The 17449-nt window shown below is 53.5% G+C and overlaps 1 protein-coding gene across 7 annotated transcripts in view; it reads right to left on the bottom strand.

Annotated features, from left to right (window-relative positions):
* GRK5 (G protein-coupled receptor kinase 5) overlaps positions 1-17449 on the bottom strand; it is a 251111-nt gene that overhangs the window by 125616 nt on the left and 108046 nt on the right. For 4 of the 7 annotated variants that reach the window (XM_024252945.3, XM_063727015.1, XM_054521377.2 and 1 more), the window contains 1 exon segment: positions 4525-4620. The exons of 2 other annotated variants lie outside the window; for them this stretch is intronic. In XM_024252945.3, the coding sequence (XP_024108713.1) occupies positions 4525-4620 (96 nt within the window). 7 annotated transcript variants of the gene reach the window in all.

The following is a 17449-nucleotide window of genomic DNA, read 5'->3' as shown; positions in this document are numbered from 1 at the left end:
GGACACTCAGGTGCTCCCAGGGCACCTGAAAGCTCCCAGGGCACCTGGAAGCTCATGGGGAGGAGGACCTAGAGTGAGGAGATCTGAGATCCTTTTTTATTTTTTATTTTTTTTTGAGATGGCGTGTCGCTTTGTCACCCAGGCTGGAGTGCAGTGGCACAATCTCAGCTCACTGCAACCTCCGCCTCCCAAGTTGAAGCAATTTTCTTCCCTCAGCCTCCTGAGTAGCTGGGATTACAGGCACCCGCCACCATGCCTGGCTAATTTTTGTGTTTTTCGTAGAGGTAGGATTTCCCCGTGTTGGCCAGGCTGGTCTCTAACTCCTGACCTCAGGTAATCCGCCTGCTTCGGCCTCCCAAAGAGCTGGGATTACTGGCATGAGCCATCACACCCATCCTAGATCTGAGAGTCTTCCTAATTTGGGAGGAGGGGCTGGGAGGGGCACCAGGCCTTGGCAGGGCTAGTTCATCTCAAAGTATGAGAAGCTGTGTCTCAGGGGAGAGGTGGAAAGCCAGGGTGCACTGGCTCTTTGAATCTAGGAATAGGTTGGCACTGAACCTAGTCCTAGACTATGGACTGAATGTCCGTGTCCTCCCTGCAACAAACGTGTTGAAACCTAACCCCCAGCGTGATGTTATTTGGAGGTAATGCCTTTGGGAGGTGATTCGGTCATGAGGGTGGAGCCATCATGAATAGGATTAGTGCTCTTATAAAAAGAGACAAGAGCACGCGCGCTCTCTCTCTCTCTCCCCCTCCCCACCATGCAAGGATACAAGAAGACAGCCAACTGTAAACCAGGAAAAACTGGGCCCTCACAGGACATCAGATCTGCCGGCATTTTCATCTTGGACTTCCCCATCTCCAGAACAATGAGAGATAAATATCTGTTGTTTAAGCCACCTAGTCTGTGGGAATTTGTTAAAGCAGCCCATGTTAAGACATAGGTTACATGAAGGAGAAAAAGGCGGCGCAGTGGCTCACACCTGTAATCCCAACACTTTGAGAGACCAAGATGGGCTGATCACTTGAGGCCAGGAGTTTGAGACCAGCCCGGCCAACATGGCAAAATCCTGTCTCTACTAAAAATACAAAAATTACCTGGGCGTGGTGGCAGGCGCCTGTAATCCCAGCTACTAGGGAGGCTGAGGCACAAGAATTGCTTGAACCCAGGAGGCAGAGGTTGCAGTGAGCCAAGATCACGCCACTGCACTCCAACCTGAGCAACAAAGCAAGACTCCATCTCCAAAAAAAAAAAAAAAAAAGCAGAAAGTAGGTGTCTGCATTGCTGGTGTGTGAACTGTAGCAGAAACGTGACAGTTCTACAGTAACCAGCTGTGCCAGCAAAAGCTTTTCTGCAGGGGGAAGGAGGTTGTTTTTGTTTTTGTTTTTTGAGACAGAGTTTCACTCTTGTTCCCCAAGCTGGAGTGCAATGGCGCGATCTCGGCTGACTGCAACCTCTGCCTCCCAGGTTCAAGTGATTCTCCTGCCTCAGCCTCCCGAGTAGCTGGGATTACAGGCGCGCACCACCATGCCCAGCTAATTTTGTATTTCTAGTACAGATGGGGCTTCTCCATGTTCATTAGACTGGTCTTGAGGGAAGGAGCTTTTTAGTCTGCACCCACTGGCATTGTGGGTTGCAAGTTTGTCTAGTATCCACTCTGGGATATAAAAAAGAAACCCAGGAAGCTCACTGCTGTGTCGTCCCTCATGGCTCGAGGTCCCCAGCCAGTCTGCCTTCTTCTCTCCCGGCTTTCAAAATCCTATGTTTGTTTTATACATAATGTCCAGGGTTTTTGACTGTCCTTAGCGGGAAGGACAGGAAACACTGCATCTACTCCCTCTTGTCTGGAACCATAAATCCTATATTTCATATTTTCATGTTTTATAGTTTTGAGAAACGCATGAATCAAATATAGCAAAATGTTAAGATTTCTCTCATCTGGATGGCAGATACATGAATGCTCAGTCTTTGGCTCTTGATGCTCTATTTATTAGAAACACTTCATAAGTTGAGTGGTCACGTACACCTCATTTATTCCTTCCTTCCCTCGTTCATCCAACTGACATCTATTGTGCCCCTCCTGTGAGGCAGGCACCAACTATGCAGTGGTGAATTTTAACAATCCAGTTCCTCCCCAAAGAGCCCTGAGGAAGGGTGCTCTGGCAGAAGAGGACAGGTGCTCTGAGAGACTCTGGTCTGGAGCTCATTTAAATTCAGGAGTCAAAAGAGGCTTCTCTGAGGAAGTGGCCTTCATATCTGGCTGTGCCCCATAGCACTCCCGGCATCACCACCTGCCGACAGTTTAGCCAGGGCCAGGAAGCACCGCCCTGCCAGGTGAGCGTGGCTGTGCGCAGGTGCCCGCTTCTCACATTGCTCCCCTTGGAGATGCTTTCCTCCTGTTGTAAGCTCTCACCTCCAACTCAACACCCCAGAAAGGTCTCTCTGAGCAGCGCTGTGGCCCTGTGGATGAGTGCAAGACGTTCCCTGGGGCAACAGTGAATGGGTTGTGAGGTAACATCCCTCTCTTGGGAGAAGCTGGGCTCAGCATCTAGGAATGGCTTTCTGGCAGCCAGCAGACCCAGGATGAAAATGACATAGAAGGCTCGGCTCACCAGAAAGGGGGTACTTGCTGGGCACACATGGGTGAGTTGCAACCATGGCAACTAAGGTCTCCTCCCCAGTCCCACAACAGGCCCTATTCTCTCTAAGCCAAAATTAGCATGAAGAACAAAATGGCCCCCCATGAGGAAATGGCCAGTCACCAGAGGGGTTCTCCCTGGCTCCCCTCTCTGAAGGCCCCCTGCAAAGTCTCAGTGGTCAAATCCTCCCCAGTAAGCTCCAGCCCCAGGAACACAGCCCCTCTTCTCTTCCACCCGACCTCGAGTGCCTCCAGCAGAAAAGCTGATCATCAAGGGTGCACACGGCATCCATGGCACCATGGTGTCTGTGGGAACTCCGGAAAGCACGCCAGCGTGCAGAGGGGCGTGGTCCCCTGGTCTCCCGAGGAGGGCACCAGCTAAGCCCTTTACACACATGGTCTCATCTCACTCACTCCACCACCCTATGACTGGGTTCACAGACAGTGTTACAGCTGGGGAAACAGGCTCAGCAGGATAAATTAACTTGTCATGCGGCCAGTAGAGAGGGCAGGATCTGAACCCATGTCTGCCTGGACCCAGAGCCCCCGATCCCTCAGGCCAGCAGCATTCTCGGCCCGAGAACACCATGGGGATTCTGATGTGCCTGGGATTTTAGGGATGGAAGGTGGGTCTTGAGGACGTTTCCTGACCCTTCAGGATCCCACCTTGCTTCACCTGCTCACGTCTGCCTTCGTGGGGCGGGGCACAGATGGCTTCCTATCACCTATAAACATGGAGTGTGGACTGAGTGGCCCAGGGCCAGGAAGGAGCAAGCCTGGGGGTAGCAGGTAAGTCCCCCCGGCCCTGGAAACTGGTGGGGCCAGGCCGTGAAGAGGCCACTTAGAAAAGCTGAATAAATGGCTACACGTGGCCTCGAATTCCAGGGCAGGCACAGGGCAGCTCACCTGAAGCCCTGGGCAGAAGTCCCCAGAAAAGCTGGGCCTATGGAGTTCCGGGCGGCACCACCCCGTGCCCAGCCTTCAGTGGACTTGAGTCTTCTTAAACGTGTTCAGCACGTCCATGACCTCTGACAATAATAAGCGGATGGGGAGCCCTCAGGCAGTGATGGGGAAGGACCCACCCCAGGGCACACAGGGGAGAAGGGCCGGGACCCCAAAACACATCATGCCTGTCCCCTGGGTGCTCTCGCCCAGGCACCCAGGCCTCCTCACCACAGCCGTGTCCTGCGTGGGACCAAGCACAGACCCACTTGGTTGGCTGCTCTTGGAGGTGCCTGGTGTGTGTGTGCTGGATACAGGGGACTAAGCTGTGCCACTGAGCCCAGTGGCTCCTCAGGAGCACTGACATCCCCAGCAGGTGGAAAGAGGAGCCCCACCTCCCCCACTTCACCCCACCTTCCCCACATCACCTGACTCTCAGCTCCCAAAGCCTGGGCTGCCCCCTGAGGGCAGGACCCACAGGCTCCAGGAAGAAAGGGGGGAAGTTATGAGCGGCGGCTCTGTGCTGGGCCTGGCCTACCTCCACCACCCTCCCATCAGCTGTGTGACTTTGGGGCGGTTACAGAACCACTCTGTGCCTCAGTTTCCCCATCTGAAAGGTGAAGTGAAATATTAAATAATAGCACCTGCCTCAAAGGGTAACTGGGAGGAGGTCACTCTGCCTGGCACATGCCATATATTCAATGAATACTGGTTGCCTGTTTATGTCGATTAGCAAAGAGGTCAGCCTGGAGCCCCTACCTGGAAGCACGATACTGTGCCCACTGACTGGCATTTGCCTCACTGCACAGACGGCTTGGTGGCTCACCTGTTTGCCTCACTGCACAGACGGCTTGGCGGCTCACCCATTTGCCTCAATGCACAGACAGCTTGGTGGCTCACCTGCTATTCACTCCCCCTACAGCCCCCAGGCAGGACAGCTTACCTATGGTCCTTCGGAGGTCTTCACACTGGCTAATGTGAGGGAACTTCAGGATTTCCTTCCACTTCTTGCTTTTCCCTTTGCGCTTTCCTCCGCCCCCTGCAGAGATGGGGAAAAAGATGCCTGGCTGAGGCTCCAGAGCCTGCGGCGTCCCCGCAGTGAGCCTGCCCACCAGCCTCCTGGGCTGAGAGACAGAGGGACGGCTGTAGGTCAAGCCAGTGACACACCCCTAGCCCAAGACACACACAAACACACACACTCTTCCTCCCAGGTGGGCTGTGAGCCCCAGTATCCCGCACAGTCCTGTCTGACCCCGGCCCCCTAGCAGTGAGGCCTAGGGCTCCCCTGCACCCCACCCCCCACAGCTGTTCCGCTAGACTAGACCACAGCCTTCCCACAGCAGGGGCCAGGCCTGCCACGTCTGAACGTCCCCTTTAGCTTGGGACATCCCTGGGGGGCGGAGGCACAGGCAGGTGCCCACGGCCCCTCGTAGCCCTCATTTTGTCCTCTTGCTTTCTGTGGAGAGTCTCCTTCCCCAGCTGGAGGCTAGATGTTGGGGGACAAGAACTTCAGTTTCCACTTGTCAAGTACCCCCTTCTTCTCCCTCCTCACAAACCCTGGAGTCTCCGAGGCTGGAAGGAAGGAGGGACTCCTGAGGGGCCCGCCCTGCCTCACATCCTCCCCAGTGCACACGAGCACTGAGCATGTGGACATGATGAACGTGCACACACACAATGAATGTGCACTAGTAATGAACAAATGTAATGAACAGGCACGTGTAACGTGCAGAACCACATGAGGCGCACACAGGTGTTCCCGTCATCCTTGCACTCCTGGTCCAAGGGATGGTGGACAGGTGTCAGGGTGCACAGGCGCAAACAGCGATGGAGCGCAGCTCTGGGCCTGAGTGTCCCTGAGCCCACCAGTGTCTGGGCCTTGGACCTGAAGGCACTGCTGTGCCATGTGGCCGGAGGGCTCCTGGGGACCAAGGTGCCGTCACCCACTCTCCACCCTTACAGTGGCGCTTAGCCACCATCTGTCCATGACTCACCACAGGTCATGGAGCCCTTTGTGCCCCTTGGTTATCAGGATTTTATGTAGCTCGTCTGATGCTGGGTGGGTATGTAGCCCCTCCACTCTCTCACCCTCCCAGGAACCGGCTGGGCAGGACAAGGCCCCTTCTGCACACCAGCAAACCCAGGGGAGCCCACTGGCACTCAGCTCCAGCCCTCTCCCAGCCAGCCCAACCCATCCTCCACCTCGCTCTGGCCCTGTGGCCGTCCCCTGCTGCCCAGGCAAGCCTGGACAAGCACGCATCCTCTCTGAGTCCTCATCCATGAAGTGGAGACAGTAAGGCCTTCCTCCCAAAGCTGAAAGGAGTGATTACAAGGTAGCATGTGTTTAAAAGTAGACATAGAACTGGGGATTCTTAATTGTCATCCAAGCTATCCTGGAAAGCAAGGTCATAGCCCTGATTAGCCAGTGCACCTGCCTCTGAGAATGGGACCAGAACTCCGCTCCTGCTCCAGGAAGCAGGAGAGGGTGCTGATGGGGAGGAGTCCATCTCTCTCTTCTCCTCTCATTGCATCTTCAACCCAACTCCCTCCTCTCCAACTAGCCCCAGTGTCCTCCTCTCAAATCTCCACAGACGGCCAAGGCCTCACACTCCGAGGGACAGAAGGAATGCGTATTAGGCACCTGCCGTGGTGAGGCTCCATCTGTACATGATCTTGTTTAATCCTCAGAATGACTCTTTGAGGAAGAAATCACTGGGCCTGCTGGTGGCTTGACCTACGCCACGCTCTCACTCTTTCCACCAATGGGGGCCACACACACAAGTGCACACACATTTCATGCACACATAAACATACACGCGCATACTGCTCAGCCACGCACTTGCCCTGCCCGGGGCCAAGCCCCTCACCTGCAGGCTTCACCCTTACTCTACAAGGCAGGAACTTTTTTTTTTCTTTTTTTGAGACAGAGTCTCACTCTGTCACCCAGGATGGAGTGCAATGGTGCGATCTCGGTTCACTGCAACCTCTGCCTCCCTGGTTCAAGCGATTCTCTTGCCTCAGCCTCCCAAGTAGCTGGGAATACAGATGTGCACCACCATACCTGGCTAATTTTTCATATTTTCAGTAGAGACAGGGTTTCACCATGTTGGCCAGGCCGGTCTCAAACTCCTGACCTCAAGTGATCCGCCTTCCTTGGCCTCCCAAAGTGCTGAGATTACAGGCATGAGCCACTGCACCTGGCCGGCAGGAACTATGATATACCCAGTTGACAGATGAGGAAATCGAGGCATGGGGGAAAGGTAGCAAGTCATCTATGGCCCCGTGTCTCATAATTGGCAGAGCCAAGACCCCAGCCTGAGCAGAATCCAGACCCTGGGCTCTTGTTCTTGCTGTTCTGTCTGTAAACCACCATTTTGAGTGCCCTGAATACAAGAGAAATTCTCAGAGGATCAAAGAGAAAGCTGGTGTCAAACTTCAGGAGTGACATGGCAGCCATGACGGGAGCAGGAGCAAGGATCTAGCTGGGGTCCCAGCCTGTGAGCTCCCAGAAAAGCTGTAGGCCGGACCAGAGGCCCGCAGGGTCACCAGTGTGACCCTTAGGTGGCTTGTTTGTCTGTTTGCTTGTTCACTGAACCAGTTGCCAACATTGAAAAATTAGGAGATTCCCAGGAGCTCAGATGAGGACACAAAGGCATAAGAATGATATAATGGACTCTGGGGACTTGGGGGAAGGGTGGGAGGGAGGTGAGGGATAAAAGACTACACACTAGCTACAGTGTACCTCGCTCAGATGACGGCTGCACCAAAATCTCAGAAATCACCACTAAAGAACATTCTATGCAACCAAACACCACCTGTTCCCCCAAAACTATTGAAATAAATAAAAATGAGGAGATTTCACATCGAAATCCAGATCTTGGACATCTCTCCCACAGCCAGGCACCCCACATGGCAAGAATCAGCCGGAGCTGGGTAGCAGCTGCCCGGGGGACAGCACATGTGGCCTCCAGACAAGTCAATCCTCATCCAGCCGCAGCCCTCATTCAGGCAGCCTAGAAGTTCTATGCACACCCAGAGAAGGGCCACCCTCTCAAGAAATCAGCCTAAACCCTAGCTCAGCAGAGTCTGATGTCCCCATCCCAGCAGCTGCAAGGCCTGGGAGGGTCGTTAGAACTTGACGGGTCCATCCCCTGCTCCCCATTCCTCTCGCACACTACTGATTCTCAGACCTGGCAGGCATGAAGCACCATTTTTTGCATATGGCAAAATGTGCATAACACAAAATGTACCAGTTTAACCATTATTTAGGCGAACGAGTCAGCCGCATTAAGGACGTTCCCATTGCTGTGGAACCATCACCACCTTCCATTTCCAGGACTCTTTCATCATCCCAAACTGAAACTCTGAACCCATTAAACATTAACTCCCATTCCCTCCTTCCTCCCAGCCCCCGGCAACCTCTCTCCTACACTCCATGTCTATGATTGTGACTACTCTAGATACCTCGTATAAGGGAATCATAAATGTTCTTTTGTGTCTGTTCTTTCACTTAGTGTAATGTCCTCGAGCTTCGCCCATGTTGGAGCACGTGTCACAACTTCATTTGTTTTGAAGGCTGAATAATATTCTGTTGTATGGGTATACAACTTTTTGTTTATCATTTATTTGTGGATAGACACATGGGCTGTTTCTACCTTTTAGCTATTACGAATAACGCTGCTATGGATATTTGCATACAAGTATCTGTTCGAGTCCCTGCTTTCCATTCTTTTGGGTATATACTCAGGAGGGAAATTGCTGGATTATATGGTATATATGTTTAAGTTTTTGGGGAACTGATGAAGCACTCTTGACAATACAGATTGCTAGGCTGTACCCCAATCCTCTGTGACTGGACCCCAGAATATGACTTCTTAAAAGGATCCCTGGGTGACTCTCAGGCAGCCAGTCTATGGAACCCAGGAGTCTATTTTATACACGCACACTTACAGATTTATTCATTAAGAAAGTTAACATAGGTTCACTGATGCGTTCAACCAATATGTGTTGAGCACATACTAAGCGGCAAGCCCTCTGGAGGTGCCGGACGCAGTGTTGCTAGCAGGGAAGACAGACACATCCAAGGCGTTACCTCAGTGGTTCCCAACCCCAGCGACGGCCTCCCAGGGAACATTTGGCAATGTCTGGAGACATTTTTAATTGTCACCACTGGGTGGAGAGGTGCTACTGGCAGCTAGTGGGTGCAGGCCAAGGATATGGTTAAACATTGCGCTGTGCACAGAACAAGACCCCTGGAACAAAGAATGGTTGGCTCTAAAATGTCAAGGGTTGGGGCCAGATGTGGTGGCTCACGCCTGTAATCCCAGCACTTTGGGAGGCCAAGATGGGAGGATTGCTTGAGCCCAGGAGTTTAGACCAGCTTAGGCAACATAGCAAGACTCCGTCTCTACTAAAAATAAAAATAAAATAAGTAGCTGGGCGTGGTGGCACACAGGAGGATTGCTTGGGCCCAGAAGTTCAAGGCTGCAGTGAGCTATGATCATGCCACTGCACTCTAGCCTGGGTGCAGAGCAAGATCCCATCTCAAAAGAAAAAGTAAGTCAAGGGTAGGGATGTGGAAAAATGCTGCTTTACTTAATGACCATTTTACCAACATTTAGGAAAAGAACAGGGGTTGGGGGAGATCTGTTAGTGATGGCGCAGCTGTGGTGGGGTTGGAGGCAGTGAGAAAGGTAAGCCACTTGGAGGCAGCCCCAAGCCGAGGGTGCAGACTCTCCAGCTACGGCCTGGGCTCACTTTCCTCCTCAACCCTATTTCCTCAGCTTCTAGAATAGGGCAGGGGGACTGTGGTGAGCAGGATAACGCCCTCAGGGATGCCCTAATCCCTAGAACCTGTGAATACGTTAGGTTCCATGACAAATGAGCATTAAGTTTGTGGATGAAATTATGGATAATGATAGGGACATAATCCTGGATTATCCAGGTGGGCCCACTGTCACCAACAGGGTCCTAAAATGTGGAAGAGGGAGAAGGAGTAACCAGTGTCAGAGTGATGCAATGTGATGAAGACTCACCAGCCATTTGCTGGCTTGGAAGACGGGAAGGGGCCACAAGCCAAGGCATGCAGGCCAGGAAGGATTCTCCCCGGAGCCCCCAGAGGGAACACAGCCCTGCTGATGCCTTGACTTTAACTCACTGAGACTGCATCAGACTTCCGATCTCCAGAACGGTAAGATACTAAATGTGTGGTGTTTTAATCCCCTTAGCTTGTGACAATGTTACAGCAGCAACAGGAAGCTAATACAAGGATGTTCTCAGCAGGGGATCCCCCTAAATGACAGCAGACCCCAGAATGGCCTCTCACCCCATATCTGGCTTCCAGTTCCTCTAAAAGTGCCATGAAATAAACCCAACCTTCCTGACTCAGATGGGCTGGGAGAAGGTTTCACTTCTTAACAACAAACAAAACCTGCCTCAGAGAGGGCACCATGTCTAGACAAATGTTTGGCTCTCAAGATGCTGTGGGGTTGTGAAGCTGCATATTTGATCACTGAAGTATAGGCACTGTTTATTATTTCATAGGACTTGATTGTTTCTCTGTATCCTGAGAGGGGGCAGGGCCCAGCCATGCCACTGTAAAAACTCCTCCTGTGTCCTGGCCCTACAGCCCCCGCTGCCCTAGGCCCACCTCACTGCTGGGGAGGGGTGTTAGGCCTACAAAGGGCTGGGGCCATCACCTCCCACCTCCCCCGTGCTCAGGTCCCAGCAGCAGGAATGGCCAATTCCCAGGCCTGACCACCCATAGGCTCAGCCCGTTCTCCTTGGTCCCATTCAGGGCCTCGGTGACCGTCTTCCTAAGCTTTATTTCCCTCCCTGCCTCTGCTCTCAGAGCCTTTAGACTCACTGTTCATTCTGCCAGGAGCACCTTCTTCCTACCTTTCTGAATGCTTATCACCCGCACTTCCAGTCTTAGCCTGAATTCTACCTTCCTGGAGGTCTCCTCCGAGCTCGGTTGTGAAGCAGGCCCATTCTCCACGTGCCATGGAAGTGTGTAGGAAGCACTGGTCGGTCAGTCTGTCTGTCTCTCTGTTGAACATGCACATCAGCTTACAGATCCATTCTCTCAACGCACGCGGCACACTTTCATGGACTCATTCAACCTCTACGTGCGAAGTGACTGCTGGACTCCCAGACCCAGCCCACAGCTCTCATCACCACCTGAAATCTTCCCACTTATTTGTTTCCTTGCCCGTCATCAGTCTCCCCTGTGCTGATAGCGGACCCGTGGTGTCAGGGACCTGGGTTTCTTTGTTCTCTGTCACCTTCTTCTTGGTCCACTGTAGATGCCCAAACAGTATCTGCTGAGTGAATACAAGTGTCATGCTTTACGTCCAGCCACCTGGCCACCTGGCAGACCCTCCAATCCCTGTATGCATCATCGTTCCCCCACTCCAACCCTGCAGGCGTAGCTTTCTTTGCCAGGAATGCTTGTTCTTCAAGCTCCAGCTCTAGTGTCCCTTCTCGTGCTGCCCTGAAAAGGCAGAGCCCCTTGTCTGGATCACAGCCCTCTCCCAGCTCAGGTCAGACCTGCTCCTGGGAAGGGGGCGGGTACAGCTAATGCCTGTTTAATTGCAAGCTTCCATTAAGTTACTTGGCTGACTGGGTAAAGGCATGAATGCTTGCAGGAATAAATGACAACCTCCCTCCCTGCCAGCCTTCTGGGCTGAGCACTGGCCTGGGCACTGTACATTCGGCCCTCATTCCAGAGGTACTGACCCTATTCACAGATGAGAAAGCTGAGGCTCAGGGAGAGGAATTAATGGAGTCAGGGAATAAGCCACACATCCAGGTGGGAGCACAATCTTCTGCTGGCACTAGCTCACCGCTCTTTCCCGTCCCGAGGAGCCTCAGGCTTTATTTGCTTTCTCAAAGGATCCTCTGCTGTTCAGAGTTTACCTTTCAGGTCCCAGTAACGAGTCAGGGAAGAGGACATGGTCCCTGACCTCATCCAGCTCATTCCATGCATCAAAGAGCAAAGATGATCAAGACAGCTGGGGTTGTAGCCAGGCAGGTAGGGTAGGTTGCATGGAGAAGGGTGGCCCCGCCAGGCAAGGGAAAATGGCAGTGACCGAAGGCCCAGGGCCGATCAGGGGGGGCTTCCGCTCTGGGGAAGGCACCAGAGGACCAAGGTGGCCTTGGGTGGGAAGGAGTCCAAGACAAAACCTGAAGAAAGGCGGACAACAGCAAGATGGTATATCCTCTGATTCATGGCTCAGGCTGCCACTGGCCCTTTAGAAGGGACAGACTCTAGGGAGGGCATTGCTTGTCCAATCCCACTGTCACTCCTGCTTTCTCCAGCCCCGGGGGCCCCCTCGGCTGCCAGCTGCCAGCAATGTCCTCCAGCAGGTGCCCTCCTGCCAGACTAGGGAAGTATGTTAAGGGGAAGGCAGGGCAGGAGGAAGGAGAGTGGTCAGCAAAGGAGGGTGGGGGCCCTGCAGGAGGAGGGCATGTCCTGTCAGGGAATGGAGTGCCCGATGGAAGGCAGAAGCCAAGTAATAATTCTTAAGCACGGGCCAAGCACTTGTCGCAGTGAGCTATCGAGAGACTAAAGCGTTTCTTTTGCTCCTGTGGCTAACCCCAGGGAAGAATAACAGTATCATTCTCCCCAAAAAACTGCCATGGGAGAAGAGGCTGTCTTGGTGGGGGAAGAAACTGGCTTGCTGTTATTCTTGTTGCCTTTGCTGTTTCTGAGAGTGGTGTTTGTTTTCAAGGTAGGGGCTGAAATGGAGAACAGAAGGGAGAAGCTGAGGATGGGGGAGGTGAAGTGCTTGTGGGGAGGGCAGTGGGACGACCTGAGCTCCAGGAAGGCATTGTCCCTGTGGCAGCAGTGGGATGTGGCTGGGGTGCAGGGATGATGGGTTCTGAGCAGTGAGCGGCCTACAGCCCCCAGAGCCCTGTGATCGCCTGGTACAGTGGAGTGGAACTGCCAGCCCAGCCCCCTCCTCCAAAGGACACTGACAAAGCCCGCAATACTGGTGATGTGGACGGTCTAAGGTCTAACTTACTGGGTTCCTTTAAGCCCAACAGGTTCACATACCATCCTTGGGAGGGATGGGATAGACCTGTGCAAAACAACTGACCCTGGACTGCTTATATGGCCTTTGCTGTACCCCCAGAGTCAGGGAATTTGCACCAGTAACATGTCATCTAGTTCAATCCTCACATCACCCCTGTGACGTAGGTCCTAGTATTGAACCCGTTTGACAGATTCAGAAATAGAGTCCCAGAAAGGAAAGAACCTTGCCTCAATCAGGGAGTGTGTATCATAACCTGAACCAGGGCTCAGCTGTTCTGACTCTTAGTCATTATAATGTTCTTTTCCTCCCTGGTGACAAATGCGCAATCGGTCAGAGAAAGGTTCCACAGGGGAAACTGAGGAAGGTTCCATGCATTTGTTGGAAGGAGCTTCCTTCTTGCCCTTAAGTCAGTGGTTCTCGGTGGTCCTTGGACCAGCAGCATCAGCATTGCTGGGAGCCAGTTAGAAATGCAGCTTCCTGGGCCCCACCCTGGACCTACAGAATCAGACACTCTGGGGATGGGCCAGCTTCAGTGACTTAATGAGCTCTGCAGGTGATTCTGATGCACTCTCACTTTGAGAACCACTGCTGTAAGTCAAGAGAAAGTCCCTGAAATCAGACAGAAAAGGGATGACGGGACCACTCTTTCTAGGAATTTCTTCCTCTCTGACTTGTTATTTCTGCCCTGTCTACGTCTTCTAAAAAGGACCTGAAGAGACACACACAGGCTTGGAAAAGTTGACTGAAAAATATTCCTCCCAGCTCCAGAATTTGGTGATCCTAGGCTCTGACTCTGACAAGGTCGCTGCATCCTGCCTGACTTGAGTCAAGCATTCTTCTCACAGCAGGATGCCTGGCAGCCTCGAAGCCATTAATAGGGCCACTCACAGGGGCAGGGCAAACCATATGAGGCCCCTCCTATACCGGAAGGCCTAAGGGAGACTGCAGGGAGAGCACCGCTCAGCTGCAGCATTGAGGGGTCCAGGCCAATGAGACAGCCTCAGGGGCCACTGCCCCCCCACTCTCCCCCAGGCCCTGAACATCTCCCTGTGAAGTTGGGCAGAAGTCACCTCAAGCCTCACATCTATTTTGGGCACACACACACACACACACACACACACACACACACACCCATCTACTGAATGCCTCTTTGCCTTCTGGTGACCCTTGGACCTTTATTGTTTACAGATCCCAGAGAAAAGAGAGTCATCCCTGGGGATGGGAAGGCAGGAGCCGCAGTGGACCTGCTGTGCTTTCTGGACCCTGAATAAGTGGGGGCCTGTTTTCCCATGGGCCACACCCCTCCGGGGCAGACTCCTGGCATCCCCACAGATCAGGACATACTCAGGTCTTTGCACAGGCCCCAACTGGTCATTGTATAATAAAGAATCTGACTGGCCTTTGTCCCTGGTTCCTGAGAGGTAGTCTCTAAGTCCTTGGAATTTTCTGAGTAACAGGAGTGTCTTTTTCATTCATGGTAGGCCCCTGAAGCCATATCTGAGTTTACGCTAACAAGATGACTCATGAGGGGGGCTGGGCATGTCAGAGAGACCAGCCATGGGATTAGAAGGTTAAGGCTTTGGGCCACGTGATATCACCCTGACTTCCAGGAAGGGACAGGGGACCAGACACTGGGTTCAACCATGTGCCCAGTGATTCCATCAATCATGCCAAAATAATGATGCTCCAGTAAAAACTCCAGACACTGAGGCCTGGGTGAGCTTCCTGGTAATCACACACCAATGTGCCAGGAGGTGGCACATCCATGGCAGCTTCACATCTGGGACTCTCAGACCTTGCCCTGGGCACCTCTCCCTGTTACTGGTTTGGGTATCTTTTTGCAACAATAGAACTGTAATTGTCAGTGTAGCACTGCGCTGGGTTCTGTGAGGGAGTCTAGCAAATTATCCAACCTGAGAGCTTCAGGGGAAACCCTGAATCTCTTGCCATGGTCAGAAGTGCCAGTGGCCTGGGGACCCCCACCCTTGTGGCAGGTGCCTGGAGTGAGGGTGGTCTTGTGGAGACTGTGCTCTTCATTTGTGATGTCTGCACTAATCCTGGGTAGTTAGAACTGTGTTGCAGCTGTTGAGGCTGCTATGTCTTCAGGACCCTTCAGCCCAGCTCACTACCTATCTCCCAGAATCCTAATTCCAAAGGCTAAAGGAGCAAATCTGATCGGCCAACTCATCTTTTCTCTCCAGGCCACATGTCACGGGTCACTCTAGAGTTTGAAACAATTCAGTGGGTCTGGTCCTTGTGTGGATAGGGCAGGGTGACATGGCACTGCCACCCCAGCTCTCAGCTCAGAGCAGAAGCCCCTGGGTTGGGGCCAGGCATAACCAGACGCAGCAGGAATGGGGCCACAGAAACTACCACCCCCATTTCCAGAATAGTTCGGGGGCACTGCTGGTTAAAGGCACAAGGACATGGGGTAACGAGGGGCACAGGCTGCAGAGACCCCAGGACTTCCCAGCAGAAACTGGCTTGTGGCTCAGAAAAGTCAGCATTATGCTAATGCAGGGGGCCACATTTGTTAGAAACCCAAACTATGTCATGAAGTGGGTCTTTCGACTATGAATCTTTCGACTATGAATTTGGAGGGGGAGGAAGGAAAGCCCTGAAAACTGGAGAAGCTGCTCTCGACGCAACTGAATCAGTCTGGGAGGGTCTCAGGTGTCGCCGTGACTGCATGTGGAAGAATCACTCTACTGCATTCCCAGCCACAAAGGCCGATGACTCATCTGCAGTCGAGTAGAAGGCAGTGTCACAGTTCTGCCTGTGATGTCTGCAGGACTAAAGACTCCATCCAGTTCTTTTCTACCCAGGTGGGCTTTCAGGACTCAGCTCCCACTGTGCTGCCAGCAGGGCTGGATTTCCAGAAAATATCACCGTGGGGAGGCTGTGGGTGTTCTCAGAGTCAGATCTGGCCTGGGCAAAGTGGAGGTGGCCAGTTGTTCTGATGAGAATGGGTTACCCCTGTGTCTACTGCCTCCTATTCCTCCCTCCCCTCCACTTATACTTATTTTCCATCCATCTGGGCTCTGCCACCTTTGCCACCCCCAGAGAGGCACCTCCAACTGAAACTGATGAGGTGGGAATGTGGCTTCTCACTGATTCTAAGTCTCTTTTCATCCAGCCCCGAACAAGGCGAGATCCCAATTACAGGGCCTGATCAGGGGCTGCGTCACCAAGTGACTCAATCCTTTTCAGAAGCGACATGACTCCAGCCAAGTGTATTTGAGGTGACCTCAGCCTGTAGGGTACTCTCTCCAACCCAATGCACTTGGCAACCACTGTGAAAGGGAGACAGGCCCCTGGTTTGGGGCGGGGGTGGGAGAAAGCACCACCCCTCTGCCCTCAGTTTCTTCATCTGAGATCCAGGAGGGTTACACCAGGACAGGGCGCAGAGCCCCTTCTGTCAAGGGTTTTCTTCAAGATCCCCATAGGTGAGACAGATGATGGGGAGCCCACTGAGTGGGCACGGCAGGGAAGGGATGGAGTCGGGCAGATATAGGCCAAGGGTCTCGCTCTGTCTCTATGCCTCTCACCTTCTGAGAACAGCCAGCCCCTGGCTGAGTCCCTGACTCGGTGCACCTTCTCTACACAGCCTTTCTGCACACTCTCCAGAATCATGGGGAATCCAGCCTCAGTCCTCATCCTGCCCTCGGTTCCTCCATTACTACACTGCCCCAAAGTGCTGGAGCTGGGAGGTCAAGGTCTAGTGGCGTCAGGAGGAGACTGCTCCCCATAACTATCCCCTGATTGAGAGGTTTAGAAGAAAACATGAAGGGGCTGCCAAAACACCTGTGACCCAGAATCTCTCGAGATGGGGCTTGTGCAGTGCCTCTGCATGGCATGGGTCCACTGTTCCCTGGGGCAGGAAGCACCAGGAGCTTTTAGGCGCCATGGTCCTGCTGCCTTTGAGTGTATCCCGCACTTTCCTAGCTGAGCATAGGACCCCAGGTGGCAGGCAAGAGAGGGAAGTGGGGTGGTCTGGGGGGCACAGAGCCTCTCCCTGTCCAAGGGTGCATTCCGCGGCTGGCACCACCAGCTTCACCACTTGGTGGGGACTGGCTCTTTTCACATGAGGAGAACCACTTCACAGACCTAAGGAATGGGCCGAGTTGTGCAGGATCCAGCCCCAGGTTCCATTCAAAGGGCTGACACTCTGATGTGGGCACAGCCAGGCCAGGGAGCAGCTGCCAGAACTGTCAGGCCAGGAGGCGGCGAGAGGGGCTGGAACCCTTTCCGGGCCTGCTGGCCGCCTGCCGCTCAGTCAGGGGCTTTGCTGTGCTCAAGGATTCCACCCAAAGTGGGGGCAAAAGCCACAGAGCAGATGGGAACCGGGGCGTCACACACCCCAGCCCTCCCAGTGGCTCTGTCCTCTACAGGAGCGGACCTGGGGAGCAAAGACACAGTTCTCCTGACCCCAGAAAGTTCCCTGTGCCGCAGTTCTCAGCTATGAGCATCTGAAATGTCTTGGCTGGATGGTGTGAGGCGCGTGGGGCGGCCCGGGGCATCTGGGGCCTGCGGTCTGTGGGCAGGTGCCAGCACCTCCAGGCCCCTCCTCACGGCCACAACACAGTTGGGGTTTCCAGAGCAGAAAAACCTCAGCCTCAACCAGAAGGATCCCACAACCTCAAATGAGGAAAACCAAAACCAACATCAGGCTGGGTAACTGGTCGCCATGGGGATGGGGACAGGGCCCCTCCCAGCACATGGGCCCTGAGGGAGAGGAGCACTCTGGTGTGACCGGGGGAGGTGGAGAGGCTGGGGGCAGTCCCTCCCAGGAAGCCCTTCCAGGGAGGGCAGTGCTGACACCAGGCCACCTTC

Source organism: Pongo abelii, chromosome 8, assembly GCF_028885655.2.
Source record: "Pongo abelii isolate AG06213 chromosome 8, NHGRI_mPonAbe1-v2.0_pri, whole genome shotgun sequence".
Lineage (NCBI taxonomy): Eukaryota > Metazoa > Chordata > Mammalia > Primates > Hominidae > Pongo > Pongo abelii.
This window is presented reverse-complemented; position numbering and strand designations above follow the sequence as displayed.